General features: G+C 30.8%; 2 protein-coding genes across 3 annotated transcripts; both read right to left on the bottom strand.

Moving 5' to 3' along the window:
* Window positions 1-585: 585 nt before the first annotated feature.
* On the bottom strand, window positions 586-12,253 carry LOC111629398 (zonadhesin-like). Its single transcript, XM_023373293.1, has 9 exons — window positions 12,223-12,253; window positions 11,968-12,159; window positions 11,513-11,726; window positions 7,226-7,239; window positions 1,887-2,096; window positions 1,625-1,822; window positions 1,342-1,533; window positions 1,074-1,265; window positions 586-832 (listed from the first exon to the last, which is right to left on the bottom strand). The coding sequence occupies exons 1-9, from the start codon at window positions 12,251-12,253 to the stop codon at window positions 618-620; spliced, it is 1,458 nt and encodes a 485-aa protein (XP_023229061.1). The 3' UTR covers window positions 586-617.
* LOC111629401 lies at window positions 6,530-10,955 on the bottom strand. Of its 2 annotated transcripts, XM_023373297.1 has the most exons (4): window positions 10,605-10,955; window positions 8,765-8,861; window positions 7,226-7,386; window positions 6,530-6,543 (listed from the first exon to the last, which is right to left on the bottom strand). In XM_023373297.1, exons 1-4 carry the CDS (start codon window positions 10,653-10,655, stop codon window positions 6,538-6,540), a joined length of 315 nt encoding a protein of 104 aa, XP_023229065.1. In that variant the 5' UTR covers window positions 10,656-10,955; the 3' UTR covers window positions 6,530-6,537. The 2 variants fall into 2 exon arrangements, 1 of the variants encoding a protein (XP_023229065.1); XR_002757327.1 differs by lacking the exon at window positions 8,765-8,861.
* Window positions 12,254-17,294: the final 5,041 nt, after the last annotated feature.

Raw genomic sequence — 17,294 nt, forward strand, 5'->3', positions numbered from 1 at the left:
GCCAGCGACGGCTGTACTATTTTCCGTTACTCTTTCCTACTTTCAAGTTGCACCCCTGCTGACAAATAAGAGCAAAGACTATCATGTAGAATACCACGTGCCTCGGGTCAATTAGTGGCTATTCCTTCAATAAAACTTATTTAGAGAAAAATGACATTGCACGCTTCATTAATATTATCAAACTTGTATACAGTATATTTCCAATTATCTTTTACTGGCCTCGCTTACTTTATTGAAATTAGCTCTGTTTAATCCACAACAGCCAAAATTGAGCTTGTTGTTATATTGCTTAAAAATACCTTAACTATTTATGAATAATTTCTTTCTTATTAAAATAAAAGTAAGTAGCTAATAAGCATCTAGAGTCTGCTCTACTCTGATAATCTAGGTACTCTAGTTACCATTTTTCGTTCACGCCAGCTCGCAGACATGAAATATAATACTTCGAGACTTTTTTAATTTTTCAAATAAATTATATGAGATGTTAATAATTTGGATATCTGAATTTGCATTTTATTTATTTTTGCATTCCTTATAAATTCTCAATAATTGAAAATTTCTTTAAATAATTTATTTAGACTTTGATATAATTAAGAAATTTTACAAATAAATTATGACTAAATTGCATTTTTCAACGTTTGATGAACATTTGGACAACTTCTCTTCCTAATGCAAGTGCCATCTATGGGGTGTCGAGCCAAACCTTTCTTGCAGGCGCAGGATATAGTACACCGTGGAGGACATTCGCGGACATATTGACCTTGTATTCCAGTACATTTTGATTCACAACCACATTCATCCAAAACTTCTCCCGTCGAACAAACTGTCGGATCTATAACGAAAATGTGGGAAAAAGTTATATTAGCTTTATTTATAATTCATGAATAGTCAGTTCACAAGTGACCTAGTGGAGAAAACCATTAAACACAGGTAGGTCGTGGGTTTTCTTTTCGTTTGCAATACATAAATAGGACCAGCTTCCCATAGAAAACCTTTCGGGATGCATCCCCCGGCAATCGCCGACGTGTCGGGTTGCTGTGTACAAACAAAAAATTAAATTAAAAGTTACTTACTTTCAATCTTGTTGCAAGAAGTAGGTAATACACATTCCTGTTCATCATTTCTAACTAAACCTTTTCTGCAGAAACAACCTGATTTGCAAATTGAACTACAGTTTGGTGGATTTTCATAATTATCGCATGTAAGAGGACATTGTGAGCCACATTCTTCGAAATCCTCCCCCGCTCCCAAGCAAACTGTAGGATCTAAATAAATATTTTATTATTATTATTAATAGATAAGTCTTTAGATAATAATCTGAAAAATAATTATAAAACTTACTGCTGCAATAAACAGGTTTGATACATAAATTTCGAAAATCTCGCACATAACCTTCTTTGCAGAAACATCCTTGTACACACACTTTAGGACAGTTTAAATTTTTACCATAATTTTCACAAGTAGGTGGACATGCCGATCCACAAGAATTATAATATTCGTTGGGTTGGCTGCAGTTATAACCTGGCCCAATTTCTATTAAAAATATAAAAAAAATTAAAATATCCAAGTAGGTTGCATTTTAGTACTTAATATTACAAGTAATAAATTTTTAAATAAAGCTTACTTTTAGGACATTTTTCAACAGGAATACAATTCCAATTATCATTTCTAGCATAACCACTTTTACAAAAACAACCTTTTCGACAGAAAATGTCGCACCAATACGAAGGTGGATCATCCAGATTGTTACAGGTGAGTTGACAAGAATCCTTACTTCCACAGTCGCTATATTCTTCTCCTGGTCTATCGCATACAGGAGGATCTACAAAAGAAATAAACGATTTAACAAAATTAAAACATTATATAACTCTTAATTTAAGTTTTACCTGTGCATTCTTCAGGCAATATGCAACGAGGATTGAGGAAATTTCTTGAATCTCTAACGTAGCCATCGTAACATACACATCCCTTTACGCAATTTGATTTGCATTTTCTTTTCGTTCCATAATTCTCGCAGGTGTCTGGACAGGACCATCCACAAAAAGTGTAACTTTCTTTTGGATAGGGACATTTAGGAACTTTACGTAAATCCTCAACTATAAAATCATCAATAATTACACGTCTTAAACGTATAAAATTTAAATAATTGATGTATAAAAATACTCTTTACCGTCCGTTTTATTACTATAAACTTGGATTGAGAAGATACACAATAGTAATGTAACTTCTTTCATTATAGAAATGTTTCTGTCGCGGTAGATCCAATGTTTAGTATTTATTAGCGGTGCGAGAATTGGTGGCACGAGATCCGTCCACGTTTATAATAAATACTACTCGGATGAATTGCTAAATAAAAAATTTGTTATTTAAATTATTAAAAAGTAGATTCGTGTCATAACAAAAATAAAAATTCAAAATGATTAATTACCAGCATCATTTTTAATCATTGTTATCTAAAATTCCAATTTACATGACAGTTCGAATTCTCTAAACTAAAACTCAAGAATCGTGTAGAAATTATAACATTGATTTTTTATGATTGTCTCTAGCTTTAAATATAGTATATACAGTACATATAATTACTTTCGCCAGTGGCCAATGAACAAAACCACTCAATACTAAAAGTTGGTCTAGAGTTTGTGGCTGGCCAAGTGCGTTTTCTTCATATATCTAACACCTATTTAAGAATAGGAACCAGTTCATACAGATTTTGCGGGAGATGTCCTAAGTGTTGCGCTACCTTATTCCATCAATCCAATCCAATATACAATACTCTTATATATGAATTTACTATTCGAATAGTTTTATTAATTAATCAATGTAGTCTATAGATTTTAACGACTAAATAGTTAAAATCATGTTGTCTTTGCCTAAAAATTCAAATAATCGTCATTTTATTTCTGTGTTTGCAATATTTGTTATTAATAAAATCATACTTAATTATGCAAATCTAGGATTTCAATAAATCCAGAATATGTTGAGATTTTGTAAAGATCCAATTTATAGAAATTTAATGTCTTCAGGATAACTTCTGGATATTAAAGTAAAATTTTATTACTTTAAAGAAGCAAAATTATAACTTTGAAGTAATCAATTTTACATTCCATTCAAAGTTTATAAATTTAGTAAAAGTTTTAATAGATATTGTAATGAAACTGCTTAACGACGGCCACTAACGAGAACATATAAAATAGCCATCGGATGAAGGTTCTTTTGTATGCATACACCACCAAATAATCTCCAAAGTTGTTAGAAGTTCGACTGTATTATATTGCATAATTACGTGTTGAAGTACATGGTGGCCCACGGAAAAGTAGCCCGCCTCCTATATCCAGCAGGTGCCTCGCTCTGAATTGGAAGAGGTGAATCCCCTTCCACCCATCTACCGATCATCCGTCTGACATCATCCATTTAGACAAACTATCCACTTGCTCATTCTTCATGTCTTTATGTCTACTACAGGCGGGCTACTTTTCCGTGAGTTACCCTATATAACAGGATAAAAGATTGAAATTTATATATCAATTTTCAGACTTCGTTTATATAAGAAATTAAGATTTCAAATGATATTTTATATTCATCATCTCAGAGAAGTTATCGAAAATTATATAAATTTTATTTATTCGATTTGCTCTACATTACATAGACTTTTAAACTGATGATTAATGTAACAAAGGAAATACTTCCTTTAAAAATAGATTTTCAGGACGTCATTAATTTGCAAATGTAAATTTAACAATATTGGCCATCAACCTCTTTCCGGACGTTGCACATGAATGCTATTATATATAACATATAACATGTATTTGTTAGATTGTGTTAGTATTTGTAAGAGATCATGATTATCGCTCTTTCGTTTTGTATCTTGTTCCCATTACAATCTCTCTGTGAAACTTACAGTGAGTAATATGTTTGAGATTTGCATAGAGATAGATGGTTTTACATACTAATCTATTACAGGAAGAGAAGTTTGCGGTCTTAATGAAGAATATTCGACTTGTAAGGAAGTATGTCCCGATACATGCGAAAACTATGGCACCAAAAGGATATGTGATTGGTGGCAATGCGAAAGCGGTTGCCAATGCAAAAAAGGGTTTGTTAGGGATTCGAATGGAGACTGTATCAAGCCAACACAATGTACAAGTAAGAATTTTATCTATATATAATCGAATTTCTTAAATTCTATATCAGTGTTTCTCAAACTAACTGATGTGTAGATCGGGAATATTTTTGACACATTATTGTATTATTAACCAGAAGGTCCGAGAATTCAATATTATAGTATATTTATATGTAGGTGCGTATATACAAATGCTGTAGTAAAGCATGATTATCAATATTATAGAGTTTTCCTCTGAAAACTTTTTACAGGCTGGCACTGTAAAAAGTTATTGATAGACACTGGTCCATCGATTATAGTTTTCAGATATAGGCTACTGTTCTATATCATGAGTTCAAATAATTCCTAAAAAGATACGATATTAACATTCAACTAGAATTGCAAGTTTTTATGTTGCATAGAGTAGAATAGGATGAAGACATTCACAAGATCAATTACACAATATTTTATTTTTAAGTTAAAAATTGGCATATTTTCTTTGTAAATAACTTTCCAATTCTTCATCTTACATTCTGCTAGATCCAACCGTGTGTAATAGACAAGGAGAAGAATATAGCGAATGTGGCAAAGCTGACTATTGTCAACTCACCTGTGAAAATATCAACGATCCCTCTATGTATTGGTGTCGCAGAAAATATTGTCAACAAGGATGCTTTTGTAAGAAAGGATTTGTCAGGGATTTTAACTGGAATTGTATCCCTAAAGAGGAATGCCCTAAAAGTAAGAAATCTCTTATAAAAGAACATGATACATTTTTTTTATTATGAAAGTTTTATTTTTTTTCGAAATTATCTAAAGTAATTTTACTGGACAGAAACTGGACCAGGATTTAACTGCAGTAAACCCAATGAATATTATCAATTATGTGGATCCGCTTGTCCACCGACATGCCAAAACTATGGCAAAACAATGAAATGTCCATTAAATTGCGTCGAAGGATGCTTTTGTCGAGAAGATCTTGTTAGAGATTCAAATTCGGAAAATCAATCCTGCATCTATCCTGCGGAATGCACGAGTAACTAATTTATATTGCGTTTTTTTTAATTGAATTAAAACTTCAAAATGATTCGAATAAAATATTTTTGTTAAACAGATCCCCCAGTGTGTATAGGTCCGGGAGAAGAATATCAATTCTGTGGAACGGATTGCCCATTAACATGCGAAAATTACAAATCTCCTCCCACGTGCACCGCAGTTTGCAAATCTGGGTGCTTCTGCAAGAAAGGACTCGTAAGAGATATGGATGGAGATTGCGTCTTACCTAAACACTGTAGCAAAAGTGAGTATGAATAAAACCATCAACAAAAAGTATATAAATATTTTAATAATTTTATTAATTTTACAGTATGTAAAGAAAGAGAAGTCCTACACAATTGCGGATGTGAAAATAAATGCACTGGTTTTTTGGAAGATTATACGCTTCACTGTCCGAATAATTGCACCAAAGCTTGCTCTTGTGAGGAAAATATGGCTCGACATCCTGTAAATGGTTTATGTATACCGAAAGAAGAATGTCCCGAAATTCACCCTTATTTCTTAAAATTATTTTAATACAATAAAGATAAATTTCGATTTATTTTTTCACTTATATTTTGATTTGATACAAACACAGAATTTTACTAAAATAAACCATAGATTTTCAGATTGTAGGAGCAAAAAAATGCAGCAATCGACCGTTTGGTATTCATTATTCAGTCTGAACACAATAGTAGTAACATTTATTATTTCTTAATTGAAACTCTGCATATAATTTGTAATACAGTAAACTGATCTTTGAATATATTTGATGTAAAATATACATAAATTGATGATCTAACAACTGAAATTACTGTATAATTTCATTTTAGATACTGAAAAATATTTTCCATTTTAATCTAGTTTTCAACAAAGTGCAATAATAATTCATTTTATTAGAAATTATGAACTATTTTTGCTCCTGTTTGACATCATTGTGGCTTATTCGAACGCCATTTTAAACGTATTATAAGGCATAGACTATTATAATAATATCGGATACATATATAATTTGGTTTAAACATTAATTTCTACTCCCGATTCGACTATTATACAAAGGTTTAGGCTATTTTTTCTCTTTTTTTGGGTTCACGAGGTCTCAAAATGTGGAGATTTACAAAACCCGGATGATCAAATTTGACACGATTCCAACACTTTCCCTTGTTATGTAACAAGGGAACTGTATATATATCAGCCTGGAAAGTAACATTGAAATAAAGTTGCTATTGATTGGTATTAATCAACTAATGCATGCTCGACCTACTTTTCTGTATAAATATATATTTATTAATCAACTAATGCATGCTCGACCTACTTTTCTGTATAAATATATATTCCATTAGTTTAATATTATAAAGTATAAAATGCCTAATGGTTTATAAATGTAAAGTCTGNAAATCGCACTAGAGCTGAAAATATATTGAAAAGTTAATACTTTTACTAATTCCATGAAAAAGTTATCCATTCCTTCGTAATTTGTAATGAGATAATATCGAATAAATAAATACCATATAATAAAATAAATAATTTTAGGTTATTACAATTAGTTATTTAGAATTAAGACTCGAAAAATAACAACCGATAGCTTTATTCGAGGGAAACAAAACATGTTAGAGGTTACTTATCGTTTTTTTTTTATATACATATCTATCTACAGTATTTAAAATCGAAATGATTACGAAAACAAGCGAAACTTTTAACTAATATAACGTCGTTATACGGCTTAAATAACTAGAGAGGCCATATCATCGCGCGTGGAATGTACTGAAATATTTCTGAAATCTTACGGTAATCTGACACTTGTTGAAACCTATATTTTATAATACAATGATATCTCGGTTTTCGTCGATAATCCGTCCGAAAAAACCGACGAAAACCGAGATATCATTGTATTTTATTGACATTTATTTATAATAATATAAACTGAACCGGAAACCAGAAATTTACAGTTTATTATTATTCAACGTTGATTATGATTATAATTAAAAAAACTTTGGTAATATCAAAAATATGCTTATCTGTCATAATTAAATTTATATTTAAGTTACATAAAAATCTTAAATTTTGAAAATAATGAAAGTAAGTTCTCACCTCCAAGAGCAATGCTAACAAATAAAAACAAAATATTATATGGTTGCATCTTAGGATTAACAATGCTAGAGTCATCGTTCCTTCCAGTATCATTCCATTCAGAAAACTTGTACATTTTGAAACCAAAAGACTCTTCAATTTCTTTACACTCGTTTTAATAACTGTAATCAAGTTAAAACATATTATATCTTGACAGAATACTTATGGTGTTTTTATTTAAATCAGTAAATAAAATCATTTTATTTCAAATACTGTATGTTTGAAGCTTTAATCCCAATATAATTTGAAACGTTATCATATAAATTAAGAAATATTTGTTGTATTATTATTGTTTTTTCTCCTTTTCGCACTGCCTTGCAACCTAATTCGGGTGATCGAAAAGCCCCCTGGAATTTTTTAAGATGGTTTGTCTCCGATATGTCGAGTCTCGTCTCTCATCAACCGGCTACTTCATTGATCGAACCTACTATGTATGAACCTAAAAGAATGCCTTCTTGATGTTCACTGGGCGAGAAGAGACAAAAAAGTGATGGATTTCAAACTGACACTTGTAATCCATGACGAGAAGATAGATTTATAAATTTATTGATAGAAGTCGAGGGATGTCTGGTCCATTTAGTAGTTTTTGAAGCCTACAGTATATTAAGAATCAAAACACTGTTAAAATTTGTATTCTGTTCGCTCTGTGTCTTTGCTACTACGGGAGTGAGCTACTATTTGTAGGCATTTAGGAACGACGGTGAAAGAAAGATGGCGGCGCCCGTACTACGGATAGTGTGGTTTATGATTTCAAAATACTCGTTTTTAGACAAAAGAATGGCCCCAATTGTAAAATTGAAGCAAGTAAAGTTAATATAAACTTTTCTCCTTTTGCCATTTTTATGGGTATGCAATTCATTTGTGAGTGTACTGTACAGTGCCGTAGCAATTCATTCCTGTGCCCTGTGCAAGAATTTGCATTTAGGCCCCTTAATTAATTAGGTTTGGGAAAATAATAAAACAAATTCATACTTTTTGGCCCCCTTACAGGTGGGCCATGTGCAGTTACACCTGTTGCACCTGCCTAACTAGTACAGTACATATTTTTCTTAGGTAAACTTGTTCATCTGAGTTCTTCCACTTTGAGCCAGGTAGTCTTTCATCTTTCCTTTAGAGAGATTTGGAGTTATGAATTGATTTTTTCGTGAGTATTACAATGGACTTTTAGGTCGAAGGTGCTTATGGCTTTACCCGTTAGTATGGATATAACAGCGCATCTGTAGTAATGTCATTATGCAAATGATCTGATTTTGAATATTGACTTACTGTAAGAAATTTTAATCAAAAAACATTTAAACTGTGTTTTAAATAAGTTGGCATTTAAAGTAAACGAACTGACGATCGAATGATTTAAATAAAACTCCGCCATTACAATCTCATCGCTTCTCTAACTGGTGTTCGCTACTCTCGACAAAATCATATTTCTAAATTGGATTAAGATTTAAAATAATTTCTTTATTTCTAATCAATGTTAATTTATCAAATATTGAAAATTAATACCTTTTATATAGCGAGAAAAATTCAAAGTAATTGCAGAATAAAATTTGCCAAAACAGACTATTGTTCTTCCGCTACTGGTGGTCAAAGTCGTTACCTTCTAAAAATACTTTATTATAAAATTATAAGTGAATTTCGCCGTAATTTCCGATAAAATAAAACTTCTATAAACATTTTTGAAACTTTTATTTAGTTTCAAAAATGTTATATGATAAAATAAATAAATAGTAATCTTCATCGCCTTTATTTAACTTGTTTTGTATCGTGCACAAATCTTGCGATTCAAATTTAATTCATTTGTAATTAAAGACAGAATAGCCGGAAAAGTAAAAAAGCGTCGAGCATGAAGTAAACCCGGAAAACTCTAAGTGAGTGCGAACCTACGACCAATTACCAGTGTTCAGTGGTTTTATCCGCTCGACCACCGGTGGGCTTGTATGCGACATACAGCGCATTTCTCATATTTTTTCAAATATTTTTATTGCTCGTTGTATTTTTTAAATATAAAACACAAGTTTAATAAATAAACTGCAAGTTAAGGGAACCAATAATTTCATTTGACCCGTTTGTTCCATCATCAGCTCTTCATGAAGAACTTATAGATGACTTTTCAAATAATTGGCTTCCTTAGCAATTTATTTATTGAATTTTGAGCTTGGTACCAAGTTTCTTGTAAAAAATAAGTTATGTATTTTTATTTTTATATCTGTTTATTACTAAATTTAGGAATTATTTTTATTTAAAAAGAAATATTGGAGAATTTATAAATTTAAAATGAAAACGAACACTATAAACTCGTTTTGCAAGTTAAATTACAGAGAAAGAATTTCAATTGTTAAATTAGGAAAAACGAAGTAAAATAATTTAAATTTAAGGATTTTCGTTGATTTAATATCAATGTATCCAGAAAAATATCCGTTAAGAACAATATTTCAAAATTAAAATTAGAACGTTTTTAAAGATCGAACAACGTGAAAATTTAGATTTATGTGGCACGTTATAGATAACTTTTGCATGTGTTAAATCATGAAGTAAATGATTAAAATAAATATCAATAAAGAAAATTTTATCTTAATAAGTCACGAAACTTCTTAGCACCATCTTTGTAAATGAAGATATCGCTGTTTGTTTCAAAAAGCCAACATTTATTAATGTTCATCAGCCCCATTTCATATTCAATAGAAAGGTTTACTCCAAAGAATATACAGGTCCTAATGGGCTCATCTCTAGTTTCCTCATCAATGGGAAAATAGTGAAGAAAGATATTAGTAAAAAACAGTTGGAATGGGTTAAAGGTGTCTTTTTAGTTTACCAATTGATGCTCATCTCTTAGGAACAGGAATGCCAATTCAACTTTCATGGAAAGATAGTTTATCAAAGCCACATGTTGACATCATATAGTTGTTTTAATTTGTTGTTTTACTTTATTAAGCAGTTATAATTTATTTAATCGTTGTATTCATTTCTATCAAGGGGTCATAAGATTTGAATTACACTCAAAATGAATTCCATCCACATGCCACCCACAATTCGAATTTATACCATGGCACCTCTTAATATTTACAGTATTTTTAAAATGACAATTCATTTCATGTTAATTTTAATCTCTGGATTTACTAATTTGTTTCCATTATTCGATTTTTTAGTGTTAGACATTTCTTCGAAGAAAAGATTTAAATACAGTATATAATTGATAAATGGAAAATTTTTATTCCATTAATTTATTTATCTTAAAAGTTACAGTATTTAAATAAAATAATAATAAATACATTGATTATGATTGTTATTTTATTTAATATATGGTTTAATTTATTTATTATAAAATAAATTATTTGCTACTTACATTAAAACGGTTTCGAACTCGAACCTTCCTAATTCGAAAATTAATAACCATTCGTATAATGACGTTTAAATTTTGTTCGAAAATATATTTGTAAAAATTAATACATTTTTAAAATTTAAATTAAAAAAAATTTGACAAAGGTTTTTGTACGACTTGTCCCAGCCTGTTTGTAATTTTATCCCGGTTAGTGAAAAGGTATCAAAAATGTATGTAAATTAATTGGAAATACAAAGGAGCAACTTATGGAAGCATCTTAAGCCAATAAAGGTGGTTTGATCTTGACGTCCAGTGCCAGCGACGGCTGTACTATTTTCCGTTACTCTTTCCTACTTTCAAGTTGCACCCCTGCTGACAAATAAGAGCAAAGACTATCATGTAGAATACCACGTGCCTCGGGTCAATTAGTGGCTATTCCTTCAATAAAACTTATTTAGAGAAAAATGACATTGCACGCTTCATTAATATTATCAAACTTGTATACAGTATATTTCCAATTATCTTTTACTGGCCTCGCTTACTTTATTGAAATTAGCTCTGTTTAATCCACAACAGCCAAAATTGAGCTTGTTGTTATATTGCTTAAAAATACCTTAACTATTTATGAATAATTTCTTTCTTATTAAAATAAAAGTAAGTAGCTAATAAGCATCTAGAGTCTGCTCTACTCTGATAATCTAGGTACTCTAGTTACCATTTTTCGTTCACGCCAGCTCGCAGACATGAAATATAATACTTCGAGACTTTTTTAATTTTTCAAATAAATTATATGAGATGTTAATAATTTGGATATCTGAATTTGCATTTTATTTATTTTTGCATTCCTTATAAATTCTCAATAATTGAAAATTTCTTTAAATAATTTATTTAGACTTTGATATAATTAAGAAATTTTACAAATAAATTATGACTAAATTGCATTTTTCAACGTTTGATGAACATTTGGACAACTTCTCTTCCTAATGCAAGTGCCATCTATGGGGTGTCGAGCCAAACCTTTCTTGCAGGCGCAGGATATAGTACACCGTGGAGGACATTCGCGGACATATTGACCTTGTATTCCAGTACATTTTGATTCACAACCACATTCATCCAAAACTTCTCCCGTCGAACAAACTGTCGGATCTATAACGAAAATGTGGGAAAAAGTTATATTAGCTTTATTTATAATTCATGAATAGTCAGTTCACAAGTGACCTAGTGGAGAAAACCATTAAACACAGGTAGGTCGTGGGTTTTCTTTTCGTTTGCAATACATAAATAGGACCAGCTTCCCATAGAAAACCTTTCGGGATGCATCCCCCGGCAATCGCCGACGTGTCGGGTTGCTGTGTACAAACAAAAAATTAAATTAAAAGTTACTTACTTTCAATCTTGTTGCAAGAAGTAGGTAATACACATTCCTGTTCATCATTTCTAACTAAACCTTTTCTGCAGAAACAACCTGATTTGCAAATTGAACTACAGTTTGGTGGATTTTCATAATTATCGCATGTAAGAGGACATTGTGAGCCACATTCTTCGAAATCCTCCCCCGCTCCCAAGCAAACTGTAGGATCTAAATAAATATTTTANTGTATCCAAGAGTATACTTAGGAAATCTTGTTGGAAAATGCTTTGCCTTTTTTGATTTGTTTTAATGTATGTGTCATGGAATCTGAGATGCAGTGTTGTTGTCTGATGTTGCATTGTTTTCTATAAACGTAATAAGTTTTGGATATATTTTGTTTAATGTATGCAAAAACCATGAATGCAGGATTCTGTCAAATGCTCTCCTATGTCTGCTACATGGTAGTATCTTTGTTAATTGTTCACTTGACATAGAATAACTGAATTATCAGTAACTCTTTTTTTACATCATAAATAGTATGTTAAAACAGCCTTTTATCTCTATTAAAACCAACCAAATAAACACCACGCAATCCAGCACAGAACGATTTGATTCCAGACAAACATTTTCACCACGTTAATTAAATGGTTTTCTTCAGATGCGCTGTACATTCCAACAGCATTTAGAATTAAAATATTTAGACACAAAACTTGAAATTAAATATTATTACAAATGAATAAAAATTGTGTGAAGGCAACAAATGTCCCGACAAACATAAAAGAAAAAATGCAACTAATCGCAGTAATTGTCAACGTACAGTCATAAATAAGCGTACAATGCGCTAAAACGGTCGTTCTTTAATTCTGTTCGCACCATGGAGACTAAGAAAGACCTCTCTTCCACCGTAGATTCGTAGCTAATTTATATATAATACTGTACAGACGATAGTAAACTCAATATACCCGCCTAAACTCTCCGTAGCGTGGCGCTGGACGGCGGAAAGTAGTTCGAATGCCCGATGACGTTTTACCGAATTATAGGAGTTTTTTTTATCATGTTTTCACGGATACCGTCACAATTTTTTGCCGTCATATAGGAATCCGAACTATAGGAACCCGTGTTATGGGAGGGTCGACTGTAAAGATATCTGTAATCGGGAAACGGCTTTATCACCAAACGATCTGTACAAATCTAGATACACCAAGCTGATTCCCCAAGCTGAACAAACTGGAGCCGCTCAATTCAGACAGTCCGCGTATTTTTTCAACAGACCTCGTACACTTCAGGAATGTACGAGAGGAAGAGAGGGCTTTCTCTGTACCGCTGTACCCACATGGGTGAAGACAGAAGATGCCGAGGAAAGACGAAAAAAAGCTCTTTGCGTCCCTCATCTTTAATTATGAAGAAAAGTCACCATGCACTACCTGCATTAATTTTAAAATCAAAATAAAAATTTATATTTCGTTTAAATATCGGATTTATGTTTTTAATTTAATAAAGTGATTTAACAAAACGTTATTAAGTGAATATAATATATATATTTTAAAGTTATATTCTTTTTATAAAAATTATATTTAGTTTTATCGGTTCGTTAAATTTCCTGCCAATAGATGGCGATACATTAAAACGGGCACTACGGATGATGATATAAATCAATTGATTTACAGAAACCCGATAGTTATTTTAGAATGCGATGTTCGAAATTATCTAAATTAGCTGTGTGTGGACGTAACTGACAAGATGAATGATATTTTAAAGAGGAAAAAAAAGAAAGGCGAGTGGAAGCGCGAACGCAGGACTTCATTGCCGCAACGCAAGCCTGATGGAAAAGCGAAAAAACAAAGAAAAAGGCGAACGGTGATTCCAACTCAATCTGCACGCTGCAACGCAAGCCTGATGGCGGAGCGTTTGAGTTGGAAAAAAAAAAGGCTGCCAGTGGTGCGAAGGCAGAATGCACGCTGCAACGCAAGCATAAGGGTGGAGCGCAACTGACCCGGCCGCAGCGGCATGGGTTCAGCGGCGAATTTTTCCTTATATTTATATTTAACAAATCGTTATTAAGTGAAAATCTACTGAGTTTAACCGCCTAAGTCAGGGTAGCGTAAGTTGGGGAGGTTCGCGTATGTCAGGGTAGCGTAAGTCGGGCTATTACTGTACTTACTTTTATTTTACTTACTTTATATTACTTACTTTAGTAATATAAATTAAACGAAAGTATCGTTTAATTTATATTACTAAACAAAGACTTGTTTCAAATTTTATCTAATACTCCTTGAAGAAATACTAAATATTAATCCATTTTCCATCTTCATAACCGTATATGACTAAATCAATTAATTTTAACGTGAAAAGATAGCTCAATTACATATTAATAAATATTCTATCTTTGTCGAAAACAGTTATATTAAGTTTCGAATACTCAATGCACCTGGTGTAATTCTGAGTCTGTCGATTTTTCACCTATTACAGAACCGTCAAGGTTTAGCAAATTTGTGTGATTCACTTGATATTAAACGGATATTCCAGTGCGGCTCTCTCCTTGAATTTAGAATGAAAAAGACTTATATAAACTATATAACTATTTCATCAAGATTACAGAAATGTTAATAAACTAAAGTCAACAGTTTCATTGTTTATTATTATTACGTAAATGTTAACATTTTCTGTATTGTCCTGTATTCTGTATGTACTGTATTGTTGACAAAATATAATTTTTTAATATTTTCACTTTTTTGCATCTAGCCCTGTTATTGTTATATATTTTGTCCATCACTTATAAACTACAATTATTCCGAACATAATTAAAAATTATTTCTAAAAATGTTTAACTTAATATAATTCTTTCTGAATCTGATTTCTGCTCATTTAAATTATTAAACATTGCTCATTTAAATGCTAAACAGTGCCATGACACTGCAACTTTGGCCTCAAGATGGCATCCACGCGTTAGAGTGGCCATACTCTGTTTATATAGGGCTCTATTATTTACATTTAAATTGACAATATATATTATTTTATATTTTTACGGTATATTATTCTTTTTTTAAAATTAATTTTGAAGGATGTTATGGGTAGAAATTTTTAAATTTGCTTAAAAATCTGTTTTTTTTTTTTCCAGTTATGTGAAATTTAAGCACTAGTCTAAATAAATTCTCTATTTTGTTGTAATTAATTAAATATTTCATTTCATCTGGCCTCTCAGAAATTTATTTAAAAGAGCGGGGGCAGCCATGACCTAAATCGATAAACTATGATCTACAATAGACTGAATGAAAATTTGTGAAAAACAATAATGCGTAACACATTATTCAATGAGATATGTTTACAGAATCGCCAGAGGATTATTTGTATAACTTTAACCTTGTATTATTTAACTTTAATGTTAAATTAGAGAAACCATTCATATTAAAATGTACTACAATAATACATATTTTTATTCTTAAAACTATTCTAGGCATTATATGTGTAATAAATGGCATAAAATTGATATTCATATGCATGATTATATTTACTATGGTATAAAAAGTGATTTACCATATAAATCTTTTATATTTGTAATTTTTTATCTGAATTGGCCCTGGCTGTCTTTAGTCCACATTATCTTAGATAATCAGGGTTCTACAGTATTATTTAATTGTTTAATAATATGGTTCTAACTCTATCTATCAGCGAATAAAAAGTAAGGTGCAATACTGTTAATATTTTTTATTTTTATAATACAAACTGGTAATAAACAATTAAATTTTAAATCGAATCGTAGTAACTCGTTAATGCTGTGTATTTTCGGGGATTTCTATATGATTTATTAAAGAAATATTTATCACAAATTACTTAATTTAAATAAAAAATAACGTAAATCACTTTGATTTTTTACAGCTTGTTCCATTACTTTGTATTACAGCAGCCGCTACGACTGGAATGGTCTCTTCGGTTTTATATCATTTATTTTAAAACGTAGATGCAAGGTATGTGACGTTTCATAAAATGTGAAATTGCTTTAAACATATTTTATTTTTACATTAAATCAATTGAACGTTTGTCTTTTAATATACAAAATGTTTATTACGTTAAATATATATATTTTTTATTCTTATGTCTTAATTTATATTTACTTTTGACATTCATAATTAGAAATGTATAGAATTATAAATTAAATAACGTATTTATTGTAATATAAAATGACAGATTTGTAAAAGGAGGCCATCCGAGATGGGAATTGGCGGATCTCGAGAAACCACAGAAGGTAGGATTTTAATATGGATTTTTATTTGTATTAAAAACTTCGATTCATTAACTCTATCAGAAGCAGTTTATTTAGAAAAGTCCTGTTATAGAAATAACTTTATTTCGGTTTTATAATAGAACGGTTGACTCGGACTCTTAATTATTTAAATGTTGAAATTAATCGAAAAGTTAACAGTTCTGCATTTTTCTTTCGACGTTTCCTGTGTAATAGCTACTTTAAATATATATTTCATATCAATTCTCTGTGGAAAAAGACATTTTTTTCAATACCTCTTTTAAATTATAAATTAGATTAACACGATAATTAGAAGCGTGTAAGACCAACAAAGTTTTCCTGTTGAAAAATTAATACGAATGAAAAAGTGTAGACAGACTTGATTTAAAAATGTGAAAATTGTATTATTATTCAACAGATATTATGAACAAAATGGCTTTTTAAAACTATCGAAAAATAAATTTTGAATGAAATTTAAATATAAATTTTAATTAAACATATATTTTCCAGCTGATTACGATCAACCAAAAATGGGAACGAATTCCCGAATTGGATGAACTTCGCAAGATTATTGGACCTTACAAACCAAAATAATTATATTGAAACAAATTAGAAATTTGTGAATTTTATCGACATTTGTTCGATTTATTTTGTACAGTTTTTTCTGAATTCTCAACTGAATAATAAATATGTAAGATTTTAATGTTAAAAAAGTGTATGTAATAAATTAAATGTTTTGAATGTAAGTTTCTGAACGAATTATTAAATCGGCTTTTTCAAGAATCATTTAAAATGATTCTATAATACTCTTATAGTTTTAAATTGTAAATAAAAATTACTGTACTATAAATTTAACTTAGAAAGTAGTCGTTGGGAAAGTTAAGCCCGCCAGTAATCCCTGCGCTCGGTATTTTGGTGCTTTTGTTCTTCAGAAGAGAATCTTCGACACCATCAGCAAGGTTTGCGGTTCTCGGTCCCAGCCTTTACCTGTCCTAGGGATTTTGAGCTTTTATATGATTTTCGCCCGAAATCTCGCTTTTTGGTTAGTCCGAACGGTGGTCTCCTGTAACTGGATTGGTTTCTCATCTATTGCCAGAGACGCGATTCGGGCCGTGAAATTGTC

The sequence above is a fragment of the Centruroides sculpturatus genome, unplaced genomic scaffold, assembly GCF_000671375.1.
Source record: "Centruroides sculpturatus isolate CEXI.00-Female unplaced genomic scaffold, Cexi_2.0 scaffold586, whole genome shotgun sequence".
Taxonomy (NCBI): Eukaryota; Metazoa; Arthropoda; class Arachnida; order Scorpiones; family Buthidae; genus Centruroides; species Centruroides sculpturatus.

Coding starts and splice junctions, on each gene's coding strand:
- LOC111629401 (XM_023373297.1), bottom strand. CDS start 10,655: ATGGTTATTAATTTTCGAATTAGGAAGGTTCGAGTTCGAAACCGTTTT. Junction 8,862..10,604: donor GAGTTCGAAACCGTTTTAAT/GTAAGTAGCAAA, acceptor AAGTATTTTTAG/AAGGTAACGACTTTGACCAC. Junction 7,387..8,764: donor TTTTTCTCGCTATATAAAAG/GTATTAATTTTC, acceptor ACTTGATTACAG/TTATTAAAACGAGTGTAAAG.
- LOC111629398 (XM_023373293.1), bottom strand. CDS start 12,253: ATGACACATACATTAAAACAAATCAAAAAAG. Junction 11,727..11,967: donor TTCTTGCAACAAGATTGAAA/GTAAGTAACTTT, acceptor TTTTCGTTATAG/ATCCGACAGTTTGTTCGACG. Junction 1,266..1,341: donor CAAACCTGTTTATTGCAGCA/GTAAGTTTTATA, acceptor ATATTTATTTAG/ATCCTACAGTTTGCTTGGGA.